Below are 22145 nucleotides of genomic sequence, written 5' to 3'. Positions count from 1 at the left end.
GGGAGTGGGCACGGGCCAGAGGGCGGTGGCGGCGGGTCGAGGCGGAGGGCGCGGAGGCGGAGGGGCGCGGGAGGAGGAGAGGCCGGGAGGCGGGAGGCGGAGGCGGCGGGCGGGCGCGCGCGCGGGAGTAGAAGCCGGCGGGGCGGCGGGACGGATGGCGACGACCGGGGGCGGGGCGAGCGCGGCCGTGGCCGGGAGGAGGTGGAGGAGAGGCCGGTGGCTGGGGGCGGGGCGGGCGCGGGCGCGCGGGAGGTCGACTAGACGGCCGGCGGTGGCGGGGGCGACTAGCAGCGGCGGACGCGGGCGTGGGCGCGGGAGTTGGGAGGATTTTCCCCCTCCCGCGCGAGGATAACCGCCAAATGAGGGTTGAAGTAAATTTTGCTCCCCAACCTTTACTTTTCAGGGTTGAAAGAGAGTTTGAGGATGGACCCTTAAAAAAAATTGAGAATTTAAGGGTTAAGGGGTTTTAGTCTACGTGATTTTTTGCTCGCAAACTGTAAAAATTATAAGGGTTTGGAGGGTTTAAGGGCTCTCCTGGAGATGCTCTTAGAGCATTACTAGTAGAGCCCTCAAACCCTCAAACCCCTAAAAATAACTGCTTTTTTACAGTTTTCATCAAAAAAAAGTCGTAAACTAGAACCTCTTAACTCTTAAACCCTCAAAAAAAATTTAAAGATCCAACCCTCAAATCCTTTTCCAATCCTCAAAAGTAAGGGTTGGGGAGCAAACTCTACCCCAACCCTCATTTGGCGGTTATACTCACGCGGGAGGGAAAAATCCTCCCAACTCCCGCGCCCACGCCCGCGACCGCCGCTGCTAGTCGCCCCTGTTGCCGGCGGCCGGCCCGTCGACCTCCCGCGTGCAACGACAACGTAGTTCATGAGAAATATTCCGTTATAAGGGTTAGGTTTGAGGGCTCTAATTTTTACCCCTGTTTTTTAATCCATAAAAATGTAAAAAAAATCATTTTGGATCTTTAAAATGCTAGTGAGGGTTTGAGGGCTTGAGGGCACCAAAGCCCTCTCCCTCGTCCTCGCCGCCGCAGCCTGCACGGAGCTCGAAGCAGGAGTGGAGAGGGCGAAACAGTCCGGCGATGGAGTACGTCAACCCTCTCACCGGCTTCCGCGTCGACGGCCGCCGCCCCAACGAGGTCACGCCTCTCTCCTCCCTGTCCGCCTTCCTCTGCTTCAGGCTCGGCTGACTCTGCTTCTTCGCGGCCGGTGCCTCGCAGATGCGGCAGCTCAAGGGCGAGGTCGGCGTCGTCTCCAGGGCCGACGGCTCGGCGCTCTTCGAGATGGGCAACACCAGGGTCATCGCCGCCGTCTACGGACCTCGAGAGGTAGTCCAATATTTCTCGCATATAGTTCGTGCACGCCAACTGTTCGATGCATTGTCTGTTAGGGGTTGGCGTGAGATGTGTAGTTAATTATCGGTGCTGAGCTGAATAGGGGCGGGGTTTTCGAATTGCACATGCCATGTATGGCGGAATGCTTGCGGGGATTGACGTCAGGTTTGTTTGTTGTTAGGTTCTGGATTCAGGATGATATTTTTCAAAGAGCACTCGAAATGTTTGATGGAATGTCTATGAACGGTTACTGTGAAGTTTCTAGTTAGTTTTTGGATATATGTTGGTTTGGGGCATCTTTGTCTATGAACGGATCCATTGTGAGCTTTCTATGACATGGAGCACTGAAACGGCACAGCAGTCTTGTCATGTTGCGGATGCTACTGCAGAATGACATCCTTCTGGTGTTTTGGGTACTGCAAATAACATGTTCTAGGAAACTGGTAGGGTCAATGGTGGCAGTAGAACATTTTTAGAAGCCCGCATAGCAGGTTCAGTGCAAGGCATCCACGCCCAAGTTCAGAAAGCAGTAAAAGCAAACTACTGAAACGAACTTAAAAGGTTCAACCATCTCCAAGTTTCTGTCCAACACACAGCCATGATCTAACTATTACATGCAAAGGACAATCCACACCACATTTCCAGTAAAGCACCAGATGAGTCAAGCCCCTGCCGTTGGAGCCATTGGCGACCAGCAGGTAGCATCAAGGGTTGAGACTGGGCTCACCAGAGAAGTCATCTGCTTGAGTGCCAGTAGAACATGGGGTATTTTCTCACAGGACCTATGGCGGCTCTTCCTTGTGCAGCTATGATATTGCCTTTTCATACCAGTTAGTATTCCTCAATATGAACGGCTAACAAATCTCAGCTTAAGACTAATGTTATGTTTGCTTGTTTTACTCATTCAGATCCAAAACAGGAGTCAGCAACAAAACGGTAAAGAGGCTTTGGTAAGTTTATTAGTCCAAGCGCATCAAGATTAAAGGTTTTCTTGTTAGGATGCCCTCATGAGAAATGTGTCTGCAGGTGCGTTGTGAGTATAGAATGGCAGAATTTAGCACTGGGGATCGAAGGAGAAAGCCAAAAGGTGACAGGTATGTTCCAGCTTTGGGAGGAAGAACCGTTGACTATGGTGGATTCATTTATTATCAGTACACACTTTTGTCATGACAAGTTTTCATACCGTTATTCCAGGCTTATTCTCCATGTTATTTTTTTTTCAAATATTTGATATCATTATTGTTGTCTAGATCGGGGATAGTGTTAACTTTTAGTTATGTCTGATTTGTTCTTAAAGGGGAAAGGTACTCAGAGCTAAGGGTGGTTTCATGTCAAGAGCTTTTTAGGCCTGTAACATAATCAAATATTGCAATGCAGTTAAAGTAGAAGTTCAAGAATTTCCTCATGTGAAATAAAACAGACAGTGCTAATGTGTAGCTTAGTTGATTCGTGCCAGTGTTTTGTGGTGAACAACTGAACACACAGCATGCAAAGGGAATAACATGACTCATCAGTTATAGTCTACTTGCTATCTTACTTCCTGCACAACTATGTAGTAATAAGGTGAATCTACAACTTTGTGACAGGCGATCAACAGAAATTTCTCTTGTTATTCGGCAAACAATGGAGGCAAGCATATTAACACATATAATGCCACACTCACAGGTGAGTCATCTCATCAGTTGCACCGCAAGAAACCTCTATCCTGAATTGTAAACAGGACCCACTCTGAATTCTTACTGTGTTTGGTTTGCAGATTGACATATTTGTCCAAGTTCTTCAAGCTGATGGTGGTAAGTGCACTATATTTGAATGTTTCATATCTATCTCTGATCAGCATGCATAAATAGAACCAACTTTATTTCTTTTGCCAAACCAAAGGCACACAACACAAGGCTTTTTTTTTTGTCCAGAGGCCGTTTAAATATTTTACTTAGTACACATGCATTTTCTTGTTTCCATTACCCAGTCCTGCTGTGACTTACTATTATTTTTGACTATTTTGAAACGATTGTAGCATGAATGGTACTTAAAATGACTCCAGTTGCTATCTTGATCATGACTGCGTGTCTAACAGGAACCAGGTCCGCATGCATCAATGCTGCAACACTAGCACTTGCAGATGCTGGGATTCCAATGCGAGACATAGTCACTTCTTGCAGTGCTGGGTATCTGTGTTCTACTCCTTTGCTTGGTATGGGGCCTATTTTCTGTTCTCACATCTATGACAAAGCTAAGAATCATCTCATACAAAGAGGCCTCAACCATTCAATATGTTGTTTCAGATCTGAATTATATAGAAGACAGCGCTGGAGGCGCGGATGTAACCGTTGGCATTCTTGCAAAGATGGACAAAGTGACTCTTCTGCAGGTTACAAAACGATCATAAACTTTGATTGCTCCAAATTTCAGGGCCTTCCCTAGCCCACGTCTCATCTGCAGCACAAATTTTCTGATGCGACACATTTCTGATTCATTCACAGCAACACTAATGCTCAAAAGGTGATTTTCAGATGGACGCGAAACTACCAATGGACACATTTGAGACTGTGATGGACCTTGCAACTGAAGGGTGCAAAGCGATCGCGACCTACATCCGAGAGGTTAAGAACCGTTCCTTATTCTCAGCCGCCCTTACTCAATTACATCTTCTCCAAACTTGTCGTCCTACCATTGGATACACTGAAACCTTATTTCCCATTGTAATGGAACCTGAATGCTGGTTGGATGTGCTGTGATGCTGAAACAGGTGCTATTGGAGAACACGAAGCAGCTGGAGTGTCAGCGAGGCTAGTTAAACCTAGCAGGCGGATGCCATTAAACGAGAGCCTGTAGCACTTGAAGGCGGGTCTGTTGTGTAACGCTGATTGATGGCTTATCTGCCTAGCAGAGCTAGCATTGAGAGAAAAAAATGGCACTGAACCTGTCAAAGATAGCCGGACCATCATTTTCCCTCCTAACGTAAATGCTGTAGCGCACAGGAGATGACATCTTGATTATGTGAAACTTTGATGTTGAACTTGGTATCCATGTTGTACTTTTGAAAATGTTTTAACACGGTGCAAATTTAACTTCAAAATAGCAGACGGAGTATATGGTACATACATCCCCAGGTTGACATGTTGTGAAAGCATTTCTACCTCCTGTATGATGGATGATGAAATATTTGTTCGACTGAAAAACTCTTATAGAAGAAAGCATATGTATGCAGCTATCATTCTGCCTGCATCATCACCAAATGGCAACACAGCTCCATCACACCATTTTGCTGGCTGTAGTCAAATATTATTCTGCCTTGAAGACACAAAAGGAGCTATAATAAATACATCAGTTTCGTTCACAACAATGGAGCCAAAGTTACAACATGACACATGTCTACATAATGTATATCAATAGGGTTTGAATCAACAGAGCAACAATATACTGAACTGATGATATGGACACAAAGGGAACAGCAAGCACACTATGAAACCGGCACGCATGCCGCTGAATTAGTTTTGGGCTGAGGCCGCTTGATTCCCGACAGGAAACGCCGACATGGTAGCATTGTTCTCCTGGCCTGTTGCGTCCACGCTAGCGTGTCGCGTGAACTCCTCAGGCGTCATGTGTGTGCCATGGCAAGCACACACGATCTTCACTTCGTTTCTGCCGAAGTTGTATGTTACGCCCGATATGGTCCTGCCATTTGGTCCAGACCCGGTTGTGGATACCCAGGGAAGATCAGGGTATGATCCGGACCCTCCGAATTTGACATTCGGGGCGATGCCCGGCCTTATACCAGAGCCCGAGCCCATGAGAGGCAATACCTTCTCAACGACCTTACCATCCTCCAAAAGAGCAGAGGAGGACGCGCCAGCCTCTGCAGTTCATAAAGAAGAGAAAGGGAAACGATTAACTTCCAAATTTTAAACGAACAAAAGGTATAGCTGTGCATATAAGAAGCTTAATGAGGAATTACTTTTCAACTATGCTCATTTTACCTTACTAGATTACAGGAAAGCACTTCCATATCAAGAAGTGGCAGTGCTGCTCACAGATACTCCCTCTGATCCATAATAAGTGTCACAGCGTTGAACTAAGGTTGAAATAACCTTAGTTCAAAAAACTGCAACACTTATTTTGGATCGGAGGGAGTAGTAATTAAAGTGGTTCTAAATTAGATGAGCTAACTACACACCTCCAGATTGCTTCTGTCACACCAAACCGAAGGAGAAACTAATAAAAGGACATTTGGGACTGGACAGCAGACTAAAACTCTTCACTGAAATATCCAGACCAAGTATTTCAACTCAGTGTTCTTACATAACCTAACAAATCCAGATGTCATTTAGAGAGGTAGACACATATAGGAGTCATTTTACGACATATATTTGAGCACCGTAGCAACATGAGCTTTTCCTCTATTTATTTGCACATATGTAGAGAGTATTACGAGGTGAACTAACCTTGAGGTTTCTTTCCATCATCAGCTTGTTTGGCTCCTGCTCGTTCGGCTTGCTTTGCAGCAAAGGAAGAAATAGCCTGAGGCGGAGTACCAAATGCCCATGAAGAGCTCGTTTCAAGTATTGGTAGCTGACCTGTTGGGTAACCAAAAGAAACCTGGGAGGCACCACCCATCGTCTGGACCGCTGGTCCATTGTTTACGGGTGGCCTCAATTGCACTGTATACATTGGAGGAAAATTGGGTGCATTAGTTATGCCCAGGGGTGCTGAAACCTGAGTCTGGCCTTGATATTGTGCAGTCACTACATTCGATGCTTGTAAGGGATTTCCATGCGGCAACTTTCCAGAGCTAGATTCACTTCCTGAAAAGCTCGGTTGCCTTTTTCCTTGAAATCCACCTGTAGCATCATCACTGGATCTCTTTATATCGGATCCTCTGTTTACCACAGAGCCCTTGGCACTGTCTTCACGCTGTGCAACCAACCAAGAGTTTGAGCCTTCTGCTTCCGAGTCTGCAACATCCTCATTTTCACCTGTTGAACCATCATCCGTGCTAATTGAAATCGGTGCATTTTTCACACCTCCCTCAGAGCTCTTACTGAATGCATCAGGCTGGTCAGCAGCAGAATGATGCTTCTTCTGAAAACTTGTCTCTTCAGAAAGCAGCTTTCGTTTACTTGAGACTGGCATGTTTTCCTCCGAATTATTTCCAATATTATTTGGAGTCCGCCCCTCCTGATACTGGGGAAGCTGAGATTGGTGGGCTATTAGTTCACTTGATCCATCTGCCACTGGAGCAGAGGAGCCACCGTGTTGTCCCCAGAAGTTTCCAAATGGCGGGGTAGCAGGGCTATGCCTCTGCTTGCTACTGTGTTCCTGGTTCTCAGCAGTTGCTTGATAGTAATGCGCAAAAGGAGCATCGGGAGGTTGCGAGACGCCTTTGCTACTGCTCTCTTCCACTTGAGGTTCTGCTTTAGGCTCTAGAGAAGCATCTCTTGCCTTAGACTTCCCAGAAGACCCACCACCCAAAGAGAGGCCTAAACTAAGCTCAAGGCCATCCTCCATTTCTAGTTTCTGGTGATCGTATGGTTAAAACCTGATTCTTCAGTATATACCACCAGACTGCCTTGTGTTATAATTATCCCATTTAAGCAGTCATCTCTGCAACGTAACAATATTATAGTAAGGGTATGCCATCATGTCTGTCCATGACAATAAAGAAGTGTATGTAGAAGTACAAAAATATAACAATCCATCATAAGAATAGATGCTAAACAACTATGAAGCACCAATACGGCCAGGTCTGGCGTTCCTGTTACAATACGCAGCCGATACGCCAAATACGTGTATCCCCAGAGTGACACGGGAAGACGATACGGCCATCGGCATGCCGCCGACATGTCGGGGACACGGTAAGCCCAGTAGATGCCCACTCCTAAACCTAACAGCCAGCTCTCTCTCACTTGCTCTATTCGCTCAATTGACCAGGGCAGAAGATTGGGTCAAGAGCAACTGGGCGACCGCACGAGAGTGCCTCCGCCGTCGCCGCCTGGATTCACCTCGCTGCCCTCCAGAGTCACCACTATGATTTGCTGTATAATGCTCCTGTTTGCTGCTGCTGACCTACTGATGTTGCTGTTGTGCTGGTTAGGGAGTGGCGTGGCATGTGCAGCCCATCTTCAGGCATGGAAGCAACATACCGGGCTGGTATTGTCAATCAGAAGTATCCTCTACGGGCTCATTCTACAACTTAAAAGTACCATGAAGATTGAGGAAATTGATGATCATTCCGTCATTAAAGACTTGAAAAAAGAGGCATGGAAGCAACAAATGGGGCAGTATTTTGATCTCTCGCGCATCCAATTATTCTGTTTTTATTACAGGGCACTTCATTAATTATTCATATATACTCCCCGTATCGCCCTATGGCTTTCTAGAAATTGCTATATCCCATGTCCTTGTATCCATGTCACCACATCAGTGCGGCGTAGCTAAGGGGCTGTTTGGATTGCAGCCCTCAACTGCCGATCCAAAATTTTGGTCGTTGACTAGGCTTGGCATTCTGTTTGGATGGGCACCAATTTTTTGGTGCGCCCAGCCCACCTCAACTCCTCCAGTTCAGTTTCACACCAAATCATTGGCAAGTCTGGGGCGGCCAATTCTTACGCCAATTATTTGGCTTGCCAAGATTGGCAGGGCGTACACAGGCGAAAACCAAACAGCCCCTAAACGACTACGTTTCGGACGGACCATTTTGGGCTGCTCGAGGGCACATAAATCGTACAGGGGGGATATGGAATGTTCTAATCGGTTGCACGAAAAACATCAGAACCATAACCCAAATTCATGTCTGTCTACAGTACTGTGGCTATTAGGAATTCAGAATCAGCCCCGTGCTTATTTGACTCGAATCAAGCAGCCCAGCTGCCCTCCTCTCGCAGCCCCAGGAGGAGGCGGTTCTCCAGGGCCAAGGCAGCGGAGCGATCCGACCGCCCCTCCTCTCCCCAGGCGACGGGATCTAGCTACAGGGGCGGGCGACCTCGATACCATTCCGGTAATCGTCCAGCTTCTCTCCCCCTGACCGTCAACTAATCAATCACGCGAATTCCTAAATCTGCGCCCTCCCTCCCTCGCTAAAACTCCCGTCCGCGCAGATCCAAATCCTGTTGTAAAACGACGGCCAGTGAATTGTAATACGACTCACTATAGGGCGAATTCGAGCTCGGTACCCGGGGATCAGGAGCCCCGAACCAGTGGTGCGCAGAGCGCCGCGCCTGCGTCCTTCCTCGCGGCCGGCGGCTCGCCGGCGACGGGCCACGGGGTGGAGCCGGGGGCCGGGGAGGCGACGGCGGGGCGGGCGCGCGCGCGGGGGGGCCTCCGGTCGCCGGCGGCGGGGAGGGCGGGGCGGGGGGAGCTCGCTCTAGTTGGTTAGTTCGGGCGCGTGGAGAGGAGGGAGGAGGGAGGGAGAGGGGAGGAAGCTACGCGATGGAGGGAGGGAGGGAGGGAGCTCGCGTCGTTTGCTCCGGGTCTGGCAGGTGGGGCCCGGCGCTCAGCGACCGGGCGGGACGGACGCGGTTGCGTGGGCGGTTCCGCGGTTCGGCAGGTCGACGGTGCGGCGTGGGCCCGCCTGCCGGATTTGTTTGTTTGCTCCTCCTCTTTTGTTTACTATCCGCACGTGGTTTCTGTGCGCGTGCCGGCCGCGAATTTAATTTGGGTGTCGTCGTGCGTGGAGTTTGTTCAGGCGAAAGTCGTCCGAGTGGTGCATTTTTTATTTTCCTTTTCGATCCAGGCGGCTACCCACTGGATTTGTTATCCTTTTTATTTATTAAACAAAAACAAGGGAGAGCTCCTGGCTCCATTTTATATAACATCTTACAGGCAGCTAAAAGTTTAAGAGAAAGAAAAACCAAGCTACATCCATGTCCTGTGATCAGGGGGACCCCGGCCAAACATTACTCAATCACAGAGAATGCACTTAGAAAGTGCAAAAAAGATAAGCAGGTCAAGCAACCGGAGGCGAAGAGAAGCACGTCGCCTCAGATGCAGGGGCTGGTACGGGTTTTGCCATGACGCTCATGTTCTTCTGCCTTCAAACAATCTTCATCTTGATCAACTCCCTTCATGAAAGAAACAGAAGCTCGAGAAGTGATACCACTAAAAACCTAATTCGCTCTCAAATAAAAACCTAGTTCACTCACTAAAGCATCCATGGCTGAATGGTGAAAGCGTCCACCAATGTAGAAAGGCAAAATGGGTCACAAAGTAGGTTTGATTCCTGATGGATGCACAACCTCTTAAAAGATAGAACCAGAGGTGGGAAAGAAGGTAGTATAGGAAACTTGCTTTTCGATTCTTCTCGAAAGTGAATCCCTCTAACGCTTCTATTAGTGTTTTATGAGAAATTTTTTTATAGACACAACTAGTGTGAAAATCCTTAGTCACTGGGCAAGAAAGCTCGATGGGAACAAAAAGGATACAATTAGTTCAGATTAAAAAACATACAATTTCAAAGAAAAGAAGGAATGGCAAGTTTCCCTCCATTGAACATCAAACAATCTAGAAAATAGGTAAAGGAAGGCGTATCATAGCGGTATTTTTCTTTTTTTCTATTCACTTTCTAGGGTTCTAAATTGAAAATATGAACAGGAACGAAATCGTATTGAAATTACATAAAAGAAAAGAGAAGGGAGGAGTAGCTCTTGGTTTAAAGAAATGGGGGGGGGGGTCAAATTCAATCCTTTTCCTTTCTTTGATGATCTTCAACACATCTATTTGAATTCCCTGCGAGTGAAGGATTTCATGTATGGAGAAAAACCTCTTGAGGGCTATCTGATCTTGCGTAGGGCTAGGCTGGCTTGCAAGATTCGCTTCGTGCCATTGGCAAAACACTAATATGTGCTTCGCCCTTCTCTTCCTTTAAGTTTAATAGGCAGTTGGGCAACCAATCAAGGGGGAACACGTTCGATGAAATAATTTCTTAGATGTATTACCCTATCCCCATGGGTTGGGACCCCTTTTGACAGGTCAAAAGATAGCTTCACCCCTACTCAATATGGAAAGGGATCTGTATATTTGTAGTACCCGTGGATAGAAATCTTCTAGCTGAGCCGATGTCTGCTCCTTGAAGATCAAACTCCATTTCCTTACCGGTCTTAACATTAGTGACCAAATCTGATACAGAAAGACCCAAGTAGCACTGTTAAAGATGATGCTATTCATGTGTGTCCAGTGGGCCCAAAGAATAGTAGCACTAACAGTATTAAGATCATTTAGCTTACGACGAGACACCCACACAGAGGCAATAGGCTCATTCCCACACATTGGCCTATTAAAAAAACCATTAGCTTCAGCCCAAATGTGTCAGGCCACTATGCAATCAAAAAATATATGGAATGGATTCACTATGAGAACTGTATACACAGTCTTCGCTTTTGATGTTTCTCTTCTTGAGATTGTCCCTAGTCATCAACTTGTTATTAAACAAAATCCATATAAAAACATGAATCCTAGGAGGAATCACCAGTTTCCAAACGGAAGGAATGACAACAAGGATTTTTTATTTTTATTTTTTTAGAATCAGATTGATTTGTTTAACTCATCAAACTAAGCAAGTTAGAGCATCTACAACCGGACTAGACAAATATGACTCATAAATGTCAGCGGGCACATTCGAACTGATCCATTAAAACTGAAGGTTATTCACTTTGATAGAAAATTGTTGCTTACTACAAACCCTAGCACTTGGGGTCCCAACACCTTCCTAGTTGAGATGCAAACGGTCTGCCCGTGCCTCCTCGATAGAGTGTAACCCACCGATCTACATCCCCTTGCTGACCTGGGTTGCTTAATTAGATGGTGCCTGCAAAACACCCTTTTGCCCACAAACCCACGTCACCTACTCCAAAGCATCACCACTTAAGCCCGACTACATATCTCAGGGAGCTCGAGGAGTGTAGGGCCAAAAAGAGGTATATCGTGGCCTCACTGTCGGACGAGGAGGAGGTGGCTACCATGTGTTCGAACATTATGATCCTAGAGGAGCACCTCACCGCCGTGGCACCGCGCGTTGCCCGCAAAAGGCTTCAAATCAGCGGGCTTACGTATTTGCATATCTTATGGTTGATGGGTACGATATAGAACTCGTTGACAATGATGGCTTAAAAGTGGGTTATGGCACAAATGACATGGCCCACCCCCAACGCCCCATTCTCAACTGTCGTCGATCTCCTCGATGGCTCCGCTGCTAATCTCCTATGTCGCGTGCTTGGGATTTCTAAAGGACATGGCTTGGGATCCTCAACTGCCAAGTCAAATCTCATCGAACACGACGAGGAGGAGGAGGGGACCCACTATAATTTCTTTTCCAGGGGGGAGGATCCCATCTGCGATAACATGGAGGGCACCCATGATGCGTGCTCTTCCAAGTGGAAGGAACTCATGTGAAACAACAAGGACGGAACTCATGATGTGTTTACTTGTGGCTCTTACAATGGAGGAAAGATCCCATGATCATCTGAGATGGCGTGGAGTAGGTCGCTTTAGCTAATTCCCTACTTTTTCCAGCCAACTGGCCCCTTTTGTTGCAGTAGCTTTTGCCATTCGATGTTTAAGTATGCCATGTTTATTTCAGTTATGCATAATGTGACGTCATTATGTTTAAGTATGAACTGTTCAGTTCAATTTCACCAACACCAGTTTCAATTGCTATATTTGGTTGTGTGTAGTTAACATAACTGTAATGTTCAATTATGCAATGTGTTATTTAAGTATGAACTGTTTAATTCAATTTCACCAAATACAGTTTCAATGCCTATATTTGATTGATGTTAAGATTGTTGTAGCTAACATATAATGTGTTTAATTCAGTTATACACAGTGTATTGTTCAATTATGCAATGTGATGTTTAAGTATGAGCTGTTCAGTTCATTTTCAACATGAACAGTTTCAATGACTAATTTGATTGTTGTTTAAACCTGTTGTAGTTACAATGTGGGTGCTAAATCACCCAAAACGGGGCATACCGACCTAATTAAACGAGAAGCTCCAAAAATGCCACAACAATAGTAGTCCATTAGGGCAGCTAGCCGAGGTTATGGCTATCGTCATGCTTAACGAAAGTTCAATGCCCATCCAACGGCCAACGACGTCCTTGTCAAGAAATGGACGACTTGGGAAGCTGAAGCGTGAGAGGCCTCCTAGTGTGTATGCCCGAAAGCACAACTCAAACATTACAATTCAGGAGGCATACACAAAACACGACTGCTATCTCACTTTTTTAGGGGACTGCTATCTCACTTACTGTGAGACGTACACTCATCTCGCCAATAATGATACGCTAATAGGCCGGTCCAACACCTTTTTGTGTGGTTTTTTCTTCTTTGCTTATATGTGTTTTTTTATCGGTTTTCATTTTTTCCATATTTTTTCTTTTTTCTTTTATTTCCAAAGACATATTGACTTTTTCAATACACGTTGTACATGTTTAGTACACATGCGTAACATTTTGAATTTTTCTGATACATGTAGATTTTTTTTCTTCAAAATACAAGTTTGAATGTTTTCTCAAATAAATATTAAAAATTTCATATAAACGTCAAACATTTTTTTTGAATGGTACAGAACATTTTTTAAGTTATGAGAACATATTTTTTAAAGATCACGAGCATATTTTTGAAATGCATGGACATATTTTTGAGTGGTAGTATGAAATATTTTTCCTGAATAATGCACACATTTTTTACATTGTATTACCATCTTTTTAAATGTCAGGATTTTTTGAAATACATTAACATATTTTTAATAGTACTAAAGATTTTTTATAAATTATCTGAACTTTCTTTAAATTATATAAATATACTTAAAAAATTCATTATCATAATTTTGGAATGCGAACATCTTTAAATGTCACAATTTATTTTTTGAATGCTATCAATATTTTAAGAAGTTGCACAAACCTTTTTTTACACTGCATAAACATTTTTGAAGCATGCGATGAACGTTTGTAAAATTCAACTAATTTATTTTTCATTTCAGAAATATAAAAACCAGCAGAACAGAACGTGCGGTAGCGAGTCAGCGAGCCTCACACGCTGGGCCGACCCATGTATGAAGGTGCTAGAGGCGAGCGGTTCTTTCGTCTCGCTGCGGCCCTGCGGGCAAGACAAACAACGCGGCCCACGTGGAAGCCTCGAGATCTTGGTAACACGAAGCGGTATCCGGCCGGGATCTTGGTAACACGTGGACGGCTTCGAACCCGGACTCGAGGATCGCGCCGCCGCCGCCGCCGCCGCACCCGTCGATCGCGCCGCCGCCCGCGCATCCCGTGTCCACCCACCCACCGCGCCCGCTCTCTCCGAGTCGTCCGTCCTTCCTGGTTCTTCCATACTCCGCTGCCGCTCAGGCCCGTGCCCCTCGCGGAAGAAAGGTATGTATGTGACCCGAAATCCCCACGCGATGATAAACCCTAGACCCTAGGAGGTTGCTCGGTGTAGATCGGTCGCGGCGGTTTACGGACGGGCGGATTTTGAACTCCGCACATAATGTCTTGCTTCACTTGGCAAAATGTTGATCGGTCATTTCGAGTCGGAGATGGAACTGGCCTAATTTATCATTTAATTTATCTCACCCTTTTGTCAAATTTGCATCCCATATTCGTTTTTTTTGCGGGGATATTCGTTATATATATCATGAAGACCGGGAATCTGAAGCTAGGACTGTTTCCAGTCAATCCGCAGTTTCCGGAATACTTCTTTTGTTCTCGAGGATGCAAATCTCAGCCTGTACCCTGTATTTGCCACGAGTACTTCTGTACATGGAGCATAGGATGGTTCTAGGAATGAAAAATATTAATTATGCTGAATGCTGTTTTGGGCTACTGCATTGGATGCTTTGTATGCCTGTCGATCCGGTCTAATAAGAAAATGAGGGTACGAGTTCCTAGGCCCCAGTTGTGTAGTGGGGTAGTAAGAGCATCGACTATTTAAACTACGAAATTTTCTTGACACTACACATTTGAGTATCGATTGAGGAGCAAGTCGCATGTTCTTAGTCAATAACCGTAACTGGGCACAACCTTTAGTTTCACACTGAGAGTGAGTGCCTGTTCTGTTTTGCTTCTTTCGGTTTGAAATGTTAATGTCAAGAGTTGAAACTTTTTTAAAGTGGTCTTATTGAATGGAAATTTGAGTGCTCGAAATCCAGATTTGATTGCTTGCACGTTTTGATATCTATAATTGGACTGTAAAAGAAGGGTCATGTGCTATGTTCCCGATGAGCCCATGTCCAGGCTCCCCTGTTTGGCCACCAGAGATGAGCACGCACCACAGAGAAGTAGGCAACCCTCACATTCTAATTGTAAATGTTTACACCGTCTGTGTCATTTAGACTTAAGTTGGACAGAAAAATAGTGAGAACCGATGTGTGCTATTAGTTTGCTTCCATCTTTGTGCCCACTCTGAAGAGTATTGTTGCTTTATAATATAAAGCGGGGGGAAACCCTTTTTCGCACTCTGAAGAGTATTGGTATATGCTTGGAACTAAACAGAATTATACAATGAACTTCCGCTGGCTGATCTGAGTTGGATCATCCTCTGCAGCCAACTTCTCTTCGAAAATGGTGTACTGTTCTCACTGTGATGATGATTGCCCATATGTAAAGGATCCTGACAACGGGTTCACGTAAGACCTTCATTTTCTCGTCTTTCACTATTCTTCTAATCTGCTCCCCCCATTCCAAAATGCAAGACATGTTTTGATTTGTTAAAAGAAAGTGGCATGTGACATAAAATTTGATACTGTCATCACACTCGTACAAAAAAAAACCTTACTTACTATTGCGATTTTGGATGGAGGGAGTATTAGTTGTTCACAATAGATTTGTGTGAACACAGCTGAAGCACTTTTGCACCTGTGTCCTTATGTTATTTGCCATGTTGATTTCAGATGTTGTGGAATATGTGGCAAGGTTATTGATCAGGATATGTATACTGACGAGCCTACTTTTGTCAAGGACTCCTCGGGACAGGTTGGTATTGCTACCACACTTTACTTATATTTAGTTTCTTTGATTGATTTGATGTGTACCTGTTGGTTGCTTTGTTTTGAATGTGTATAGAGCCGGCTTAGTGGACACATTATAGGCATTGCGAAGGGCGGTTCACTATCCCGTGAAAGAACTGAAGAGAAAGGTATTTCTTTCACCACATTTTCTTTTTATCATATCATGCATCTCACTGGGGGAATCGTGTTATGGTTTATTTCACCAGGGAGAGACGAGATCTGGCAGATTGTCCATGGCCTGCATGTGAGTGGTGGAGATGATATCATTTGCACTGCTCATAACTTTTATAAAGTATGCATCCTTGTTATCACACAAACATTTTCAAAAATGGTGGGGTATTTTTCATATGTTGATATTTGTCCTTTTTTAAATGTAGCTAGCTCTTGACAATAACTTTACTAGGGGCCGACGAACAAGTCATGTTGCAGCTTCTTGTCTTTACATTGCTTGCCGGTAAGCTTTCACCTAATTAGTCCCTTGCTTTATTGAAAGCCTACTTATCCATTGGAAATATTTCTTGTTCAAACATCACCTTCTCCCATTCCACTTTGGGTGAGCCTCTGTGTATTCTATGTTGTACTCCCTCTGTTCCAAATTACTCGTCGTGGTTTTAGTTCAAAACCACGATGAGTAATTTGGAACGGAGGGAGTATTTATTATGATTGGACCAGGGGCTCATTTAGGGGCTGCTTCGTTTGATGCCAAAATTTGGGTAAGCCCAAAATTTGCTACCAAATTGCCTTGCCAACCTTGAAAAAGTTGCCATTGCCAAATATTGGCTTGCAAACCAAGGATGCCCTTAACTTCTTAGTGAAAACCTGCAGAAGTGTGCCTTCAGTAGAGTGTCATATTGAGAAGTTCATCAGAGAGCAAGAATGAAACTAAGATGGCTATGATCAAGCTAAGCTTCTACAGAAATATGCATGCAAAATTCTTCTAAGTACATCGAAAGTACAAAGGTGAACATGGTTCCATGCGCACCCGCATGAATAGTAAATTTGAAAAAGTAATAGAAAAATCCAAAAATTCTGAAATTTTGGGGTATTTGGTTGACCATTCTACTCACGTATGAGATTTCGTGAAGAAATGACACCTGTGGTATTCTTAGTGTAGAAAATACAATCAGAACCTTACTATTCATCAAACAGTGTTTTTAATATAGCTTCGATTGTCATTTTTGCCTGGAATATCATATCACAGATGTCATTTCTTTGTGAAACTCATACGCGGTATACCGGTTGGCATGTATGTATACCGGTTGTCATCTTTGTGAAACTCATTTCTAGTATATTTTTTGAATTTACTACTCATCAGGGGTACACACACTTATTTATTTCTGAAGTTCAACAATTGCCGTAACACACTACAAGTTCAAGATAAGTCTCATCCATTCTGGTTAAATATTTTTAACTTCGACCATCAATATATAGAAGGGTGGGTGCCTAGTGCCTACCCTGTTCACATAAAACTGGTACCAAAAGAATCATCAGGAAATGCACTTTCATAGTGCATGCCTAATATAATTCTAATTAGTATATCGTTTTTGTGTGATAGGAATTAGCAGTCAAAGTGGCACCTTGTAGACTTGGGTCATGCCCAATAGAAGGCACGGCACACTTATGTTTCATTTACCACTGTCCAAACAGTCATTTTTTCTGTTTGCTTCTTCAGTTTTTCTTGTCCCTGTGTCGCCCTTTCATGCTTGTGTCGGTGTTTGCTCCCTGTACAATGATTGTCGTTTTGGTATCTTTAAGCTATTTGGGTAATACTAATGTCCATATTCAACTAATTGTTTTGTCAGGCGAAGTGAAAAACCCTATCTTCTTATTGATTTCACGGACTATTTGCATATAAGTGTGTAAGTACTCACATTCTCATGTCCTTCATCTTGCAGTCTTTGTTGAAAGGGCTCATCTTGATTTATGTTTCAGATATGTCCTAGGTGCTGTTTTTCTGCAGCTTTGCCAAGTTTTGCTACTCGGAGAACACCCAATTGTTCAAAAGCTTGTAGATCCTAGCCTTTTCATCCACCGTTTTACCGAACGTAAGTTGACATACATGTGCATTCTTATCTTATGTAAGATACACAAAACTTTTAGTTACATGCTTATACATTAATGAATATCAAAGCATTTACAATTTTTCACGTGTCTCTTCTGTTTGTGAAAAGGTAGTTCTTTGTGGGGTATGCCTTCTAGTTTGGATTTCTTGATTGTGTTTGTGATAAGTAAGCAAATGTTATGAAGTCTAGATGTTTGCTTCTTTTGCATTGAAGATATAAATGGATGCGCCTTTCTCCAAGAAGTATAACACCTGTTAATCATACGTTATCAATTTCAAATTCTATGGTTGATGGTAGCATATTCAGAATAATGTATATATACATGAATCACGGGAGCTATGTTTGCTCGCTTTAATGGTCAATATTTTCTGTGCCTGTCAAGGATTTCGAGTTCTGCCAAGCAATATAGCCTTCATAGGGAAGGCTAGACAATTACATCGGCTAGCAAATAGAATCAATGTGCTTTTAATTATTTGCGATTTTGCTTCATTGTTGGTAATGTGTAGGTTTATTGGGGAAAAGGGACAATGCTGTCTCGTGCACAGCTTTACGCATTGTAGCTAGCATGAAGCGAGACTGGATGCAGGCTAGTATCGTCATCATTCTAGTTTCTTATTTAGGTTCTTTTGTAAGGTTGTAATAGCTTGTCCTATGTCGCAGACTGGGAGGAAGCCAAGTGGTTTATGCGGTGCAGCATTATATATAGCTGCACTTTCTCATGGATATATGTACACCAAGGCAGATATTGTAAGCCCGGATGCTCCGGATGGATCAACTTATTTGCGAATTTTGTCCTTAATGTAATTCTTTGTAGTTTTGGCATTTATTGTGCACATGCAGCACTAATAAGAACATATATGATGTGTCTATCCTTTTGCTGGTTCCTGTGCAACCGGCGAACATGGCACACAATAGCATGGAAATTTCTGAAACATATTTACAACATTGATAGGACATGCTTCGAAGGAGCAAATTTCAAATCAGCATGGGATCCACACATCTGGAAACAAAAGGGAGAAATCATGTGAATAGTAGCTACTATTACTAGCATAATTTGAAATCAGCTAGTACAGTGCACATAGCCTTTTTTTTTGGTTTCTCAAGTGTGCATTGAGTTTGGATTTTGAACTCTTGTTACTTGGCAGGTGCATCTTTTGTCAATGTTCTAAAACTGTATCAGAATTTTTTGTGATGTTTTGGTGGTGCTATTGTATGTTGGTGGCGCAGTAGCATTGTGTAAGGTAGGGAGCGGATATGTGTAATGTAGGCTTGAATATGAAATGTCACTAATCATGTTTTATCTTTTTCAGGCTGCTGTTGTGCATGTCTGTGAGGCAACACTATTTAAGCGCTTGATAGAGTTTGAAAATACAGATTCTGGTAGCTTAACGGTATGTATGTTCTCATGAAATAGCCAAATGTTGGTTTTCTATTGTATATTGTCTTACCTTTTTCTGAACCTCAATCACTTTCGTAAGCCATCTGATGAAAATATAACCACTCCCAGTCATCACTCCATTAAAACCTATATAGACTGTTTACAAAGTACAAAGACATGAGTTTGTCTAACCTATGCTACAGTAAAGTAAACATAGGCTAATCCCTACAGTGAGAGACACAAGTAGAACAAAAAGCACTACACTTACGGGCGCTTTAACCCCTCCACTGTTGGGTAGGGCAGCCGTCAACCTCCAAGCTTCAGTGGTGTGTTCGTCCTCCTGTCGGTGGAGGGTGAGTCCCATTGATGGGCACTTCCAGTGGCGGGACTAACAAGACTACTCATCAATGTCGTGTTTACCCGATGTTCTTTGTTGTCTTAAGTTCTTCAGTTTTTTAAATTATCATTGCACACAATTCATATGCAATTGTATTGCACACACACCACAACACGGGTATATGCATTGCACAACAGATCATTACATTACGCGTTGCATGTTCCACATTCATCTTAAGGAAAAATTCTTACAAATGTTCATCAATACGTTTCATTCAATATACTATGACTTCTCAAAAATTCATTCTGGGATTGAAGTAAATGAGTACAATCCTAGCAGACTATGGTGTGTTTGTGTGCTTATTGTGTTACTTCTAGAAAGACCGGAACAGGACAGTGAGAAGAAGTGTTCAAACACATTGATGTCAAAGTCTCAAAGACATCCTTCAACACCTCTTGCATCTCCCCCTCCGTTATTCTCTAAAGTTCCGCAGCCACACACATTGGAGGCCGTGGTACTCGTTTACTTAAATCCTGCAGGGATTCTAGAAAAATAGTGCACTACTAATCCATATACATCTTGCTATCCTACATGTCATACTAATCTATCTAGCTAGGCTATTGTATCTTTGTCTTGCTTATTATCGCTTCATTCTTGCCAAAAAAATTTAAAAAATCAAGTTTATTACGAAACCCTAGAAATGCCTCAGCTTGATGGATAGAACCACAGATGCCTCGGCTCAATGTTCGGGGACCACAGTAGAGCCGCGGCTTGATGGCCGGCACATAGCTGAAAGCTCGAAACAAGGAGAAGCCTAGGTAGTTACCTTCGTTGGCCTGGCGGTGGAGGCTCTGGTGGTGAACGGCTGGCCGAGACAGACCCGAAACAAGGACAAGCCTAGCTAGTTACCTTGGCTGGCCCAGCGGTGGGAGGTTTCCCTAGTGAGCGGCGGGCTCTGGTGTAGGTGCAACGGGATCCAATGGGTGCCACCATCGCCATGGCCAACCACACTAGAAATTTGGAGGGGATATAGGGGAGCATCACGGGATACTGACATAGCCGGTAGAGGAAAGGATGCTGGCACTGCCACGACGCCAGATCCCTACCACTAGATGTCGTGCATCCGAGGATGATTTAGTGATGGAAGGAGAGGAGGGATGCGGTGGTGGTCATAGGAGGGGGGTTACGACATTCGAGGGACTGAGTTTTTCGGGTGTTCTTATAGAGGCGAGGTTAAGGTACGTAGGATTTTTGGATGTGCCTCTCCACTGATGGGTGTAAGAGCATTTACAAGGGTAAACCTCAATCAAACGCCCCTAATTGTCCATGGACAGTCGGGCGGGCGCCAAACCTCTAAGGCTAGCGCTTAAATATCCCCTACTCATCTGCCTCCCCCCTCCCCCTCCCCTCTATAAAGTCAAGTAATCAAAGATAAATATACTACAATGCATCAATTTTTCAAAGATAAATATTCCAATGCAACGATACTTCAAATATATAATATTACAATCCAAACATAAAGTTTTCAAATAAAATAGTTTAAACTTAAATTCAATTATCTGGCCACATGCTCTAATTGTTTGAGTGAAACACCCACAGATGCTCCACTAGATCATTTATAAGCTGTGTATGATTTGCTCGGTTGTGAATTTGATGATCCATCTACAGAAAATTCCCAAACGTTGCCGCCTCTTGATGTGGAAGCTAGACAGATTCACACATATGTTTGAAATCCAGAACATTGAGAACATTCTCTTCCTCATCCTCCACAATCATACTGTGCACAACATGATTGTGGATTGCACAATATGTCATCACCTCCCACAATGTCTGTGGATCCCATTGTTTAGCAGGTCCGCGAGCAAATTCAAAACATGCTTGAAACACTCCAAATGCCCTCTCCACATCCTTTCTAGCAAAGTGAGATTTCTTGGTACCTATTGGACTGGAGATGGTCTTGACAAACCTCGACTACGGAGGATAGATACCATCGTCCATCGGCAAGGCAGCACCCCATGTTGTAGTCATGCCCATGATGGTATAGTTGCACTCTAGAACATTACGAGCATTCGAAATGACTAAAGACTAAAGCTTGAACATCTATAGTGACAGACAAGGGCAAATCGTAACTAGAAGGAGACTACCTTAGGACAACTTAGAATCAAGAAATTGGGGGGAGCTTTCTGGCTTGCACTGTTTGGCCTGTTCATACTAATTAACAATCATGATATTCAAGGTATGTATCTTGATAAGATCAGGCAACGGAAAAAGCTTGGCTTGTGAAGGGTAATGAACGGAGCCAGCTTGGTTCAGTGTATATTCTTTTGGCTCCTCACACAGCGTTGCAAACAATGGTGACCGCCGGAGCATGTTGATGTTATTGTGAGACCCTAGCATGCCAAAGAAAGAGTGCCAAATCTAGAGTCTTGTGATGCAACTGCTTCAAGAATGATGATGGGAGTTTTAACATGACCTTCCTTTGCCCTTGTTGAGCATAGGGGCAGTTCTCCCATTTCTAGTGCATGCAATCCATGGATTCGAGCATACCTGGAAACCTTCTTGATTCTTCAAGTGCCAAAAGCCTCAAGTGTCCTTGACATTTGGTTCTCTCAAGAACTTTGGTCCAAACATCTTCACCTTTGGACTAGCAAATCTAACCATTACTTCCAAGCATGTGCTCTCAGACATCTCGAGGTACTCACCCCACTAGTCTATGTCTGTGCCATACCACAGTAGTTGTGCACTTTTGGGGACCAGAGAACCCAAGCAAGCTAAGGGCACCCCCTTTAACTTGAAGTAATCATCATAAGCCTTGACATCATCCATGATGCGCAAGAACAATGACCTGCACATTTGGTAGCGACAATGAAAAAAGTGCTTGAATAACGCATCGGGGGCAAAGTACTCGTCTATAGATCAACATGGCCCCTTGCCCGACGCTGATTGAAAATTCAATGTCTCGACATTGAACCCTTGAAGATGAGAACATGCTCCTCGGCATTCTCCGTTTCTTGAAGAAC

The 22145-nt window shown here is 44.1% G+C and overlaps 3 protein-coding genes across 4 annotated transcripts in view; 2 read left to right on the top strand and 1 right to left on the bottom strand.

Annotated features, from left to right (window-relative positions):
- The first annotated feature begins 946 nt into the window (after window positions 1–946).
- On the top strand, window positions 947–4426 carry LOC125528712 (exosome complex component RRP41 homolog). The gene is made up of 10 exons (XM_048693147.1): window positions 947–1150; window positions 1232–1339; window positions 2254–2295; window positions 2372–2439; window positions 2932–3010; window positions 3102–3138; window positions 3423–3539; window positions 3631–3716; window positions 3859–3948; window positions 4095–4426. The coding sequence occupies exons 1-10, from the start codon at window positions 1094–1096 to the stop codon at window positions 4137–4139; spliced, it is 729 nt and encodes a 242-aa protein (XP_048549104.1). The 5' UTR covers window positions 947–1093; the 3' UTR covers window positions 4140–4426.
- Window positions 4427–4640: 214 nt separating this feature from the next.
- LOC125528701 (protein NINJA homolog 1) lies at window positions 4641–8763 on the bottom strand. The gene is made up of 3 exons (XM_048693139.1): window positions 8540–8763; window positions 5791–6949; window positions 4641–5204 (listed from the first exon to the last, which is right to left on the bottom strand). Exons 2-3 carry the CDS (start codon window positions 6851–6853, stop codon window positions 4837–4839), a joined length of 1431 nt encoding a protein of 476 aa, XP_048549096.1. The 5' UTR covers window positions 6854–6949; window positions 8540–8763; the 3' UTR covers window positions 4641–4836.
- Window positions 8764–13525: 4762 nt separating this feature from the next.
- Window positions 13526–22145, top strand: part of LOC125528685 (transcription factor IIIB 60 kDa subunit-like) — a 32705-nt gene continuing 24085 nt past the window's right edge. Inside the window, exons 1-11 of one of the 2 annotated variants that reach the window (XM_048693128.1) lie at window positions 13526–13713; window positions 14885–14966; window positions 15231–15312; window positions 15403–15475; window positions 15554–15639; window positions 15725–15801; window positions 17150–17206; window positions 17280–17392; window positions 17917–17996; window positions 18071–18157; window positions 18721–18801. In XM_048693128.1, coding sequence (XP_048549085.1) covers window positions 14902–14966; window positions 15231–15312; window positions 15403–15475; window positions 15554–15639; window positions 15725–15801; window positions 17150–17206; window positions 17280–17392; window positions 17917–17996; window positions 18071–18157; window positions 18721–18801 — 801 coding nt within the window. In that variant the 5' untranslated portion in view covers window positions 13526–13713; window positions 14885–14901. The remainder of the gene's footprint in view (window positions 13714–14884; window positions 14967–15230; window positions 15313–15402; window positions 15476–15553; window positions 15640–15724; window positions 15802–17149; window positions 17207–17279; window positions 17393–17916; window positions 17997–18070; window positions 18158–18720; window positions 18802–22145) is intronic. The other variant, XM_048693131.1, reaches the window with a different exon arrangement.

The sequence above is a fragment of the Triticum urartu genome, chromosome 1, assembly GCF_003073215.2.
Source record: "Triticum urartu cultivar G1812 chromosome 1, Tu2.1, whole genome shotgun sequence".
Classification (NCBI taxonomy): Eukaryota; Viridiplantae; Streptophyta; class Magnoliopsida; order Poales; family Poaceae; genus Triticum; species Triticum urartu.
The sequence above is the reverse complement of the archived record's forward strand: the minus strand, read 5'-3'. Positions and strand labels throughout refer to the sequence as shown.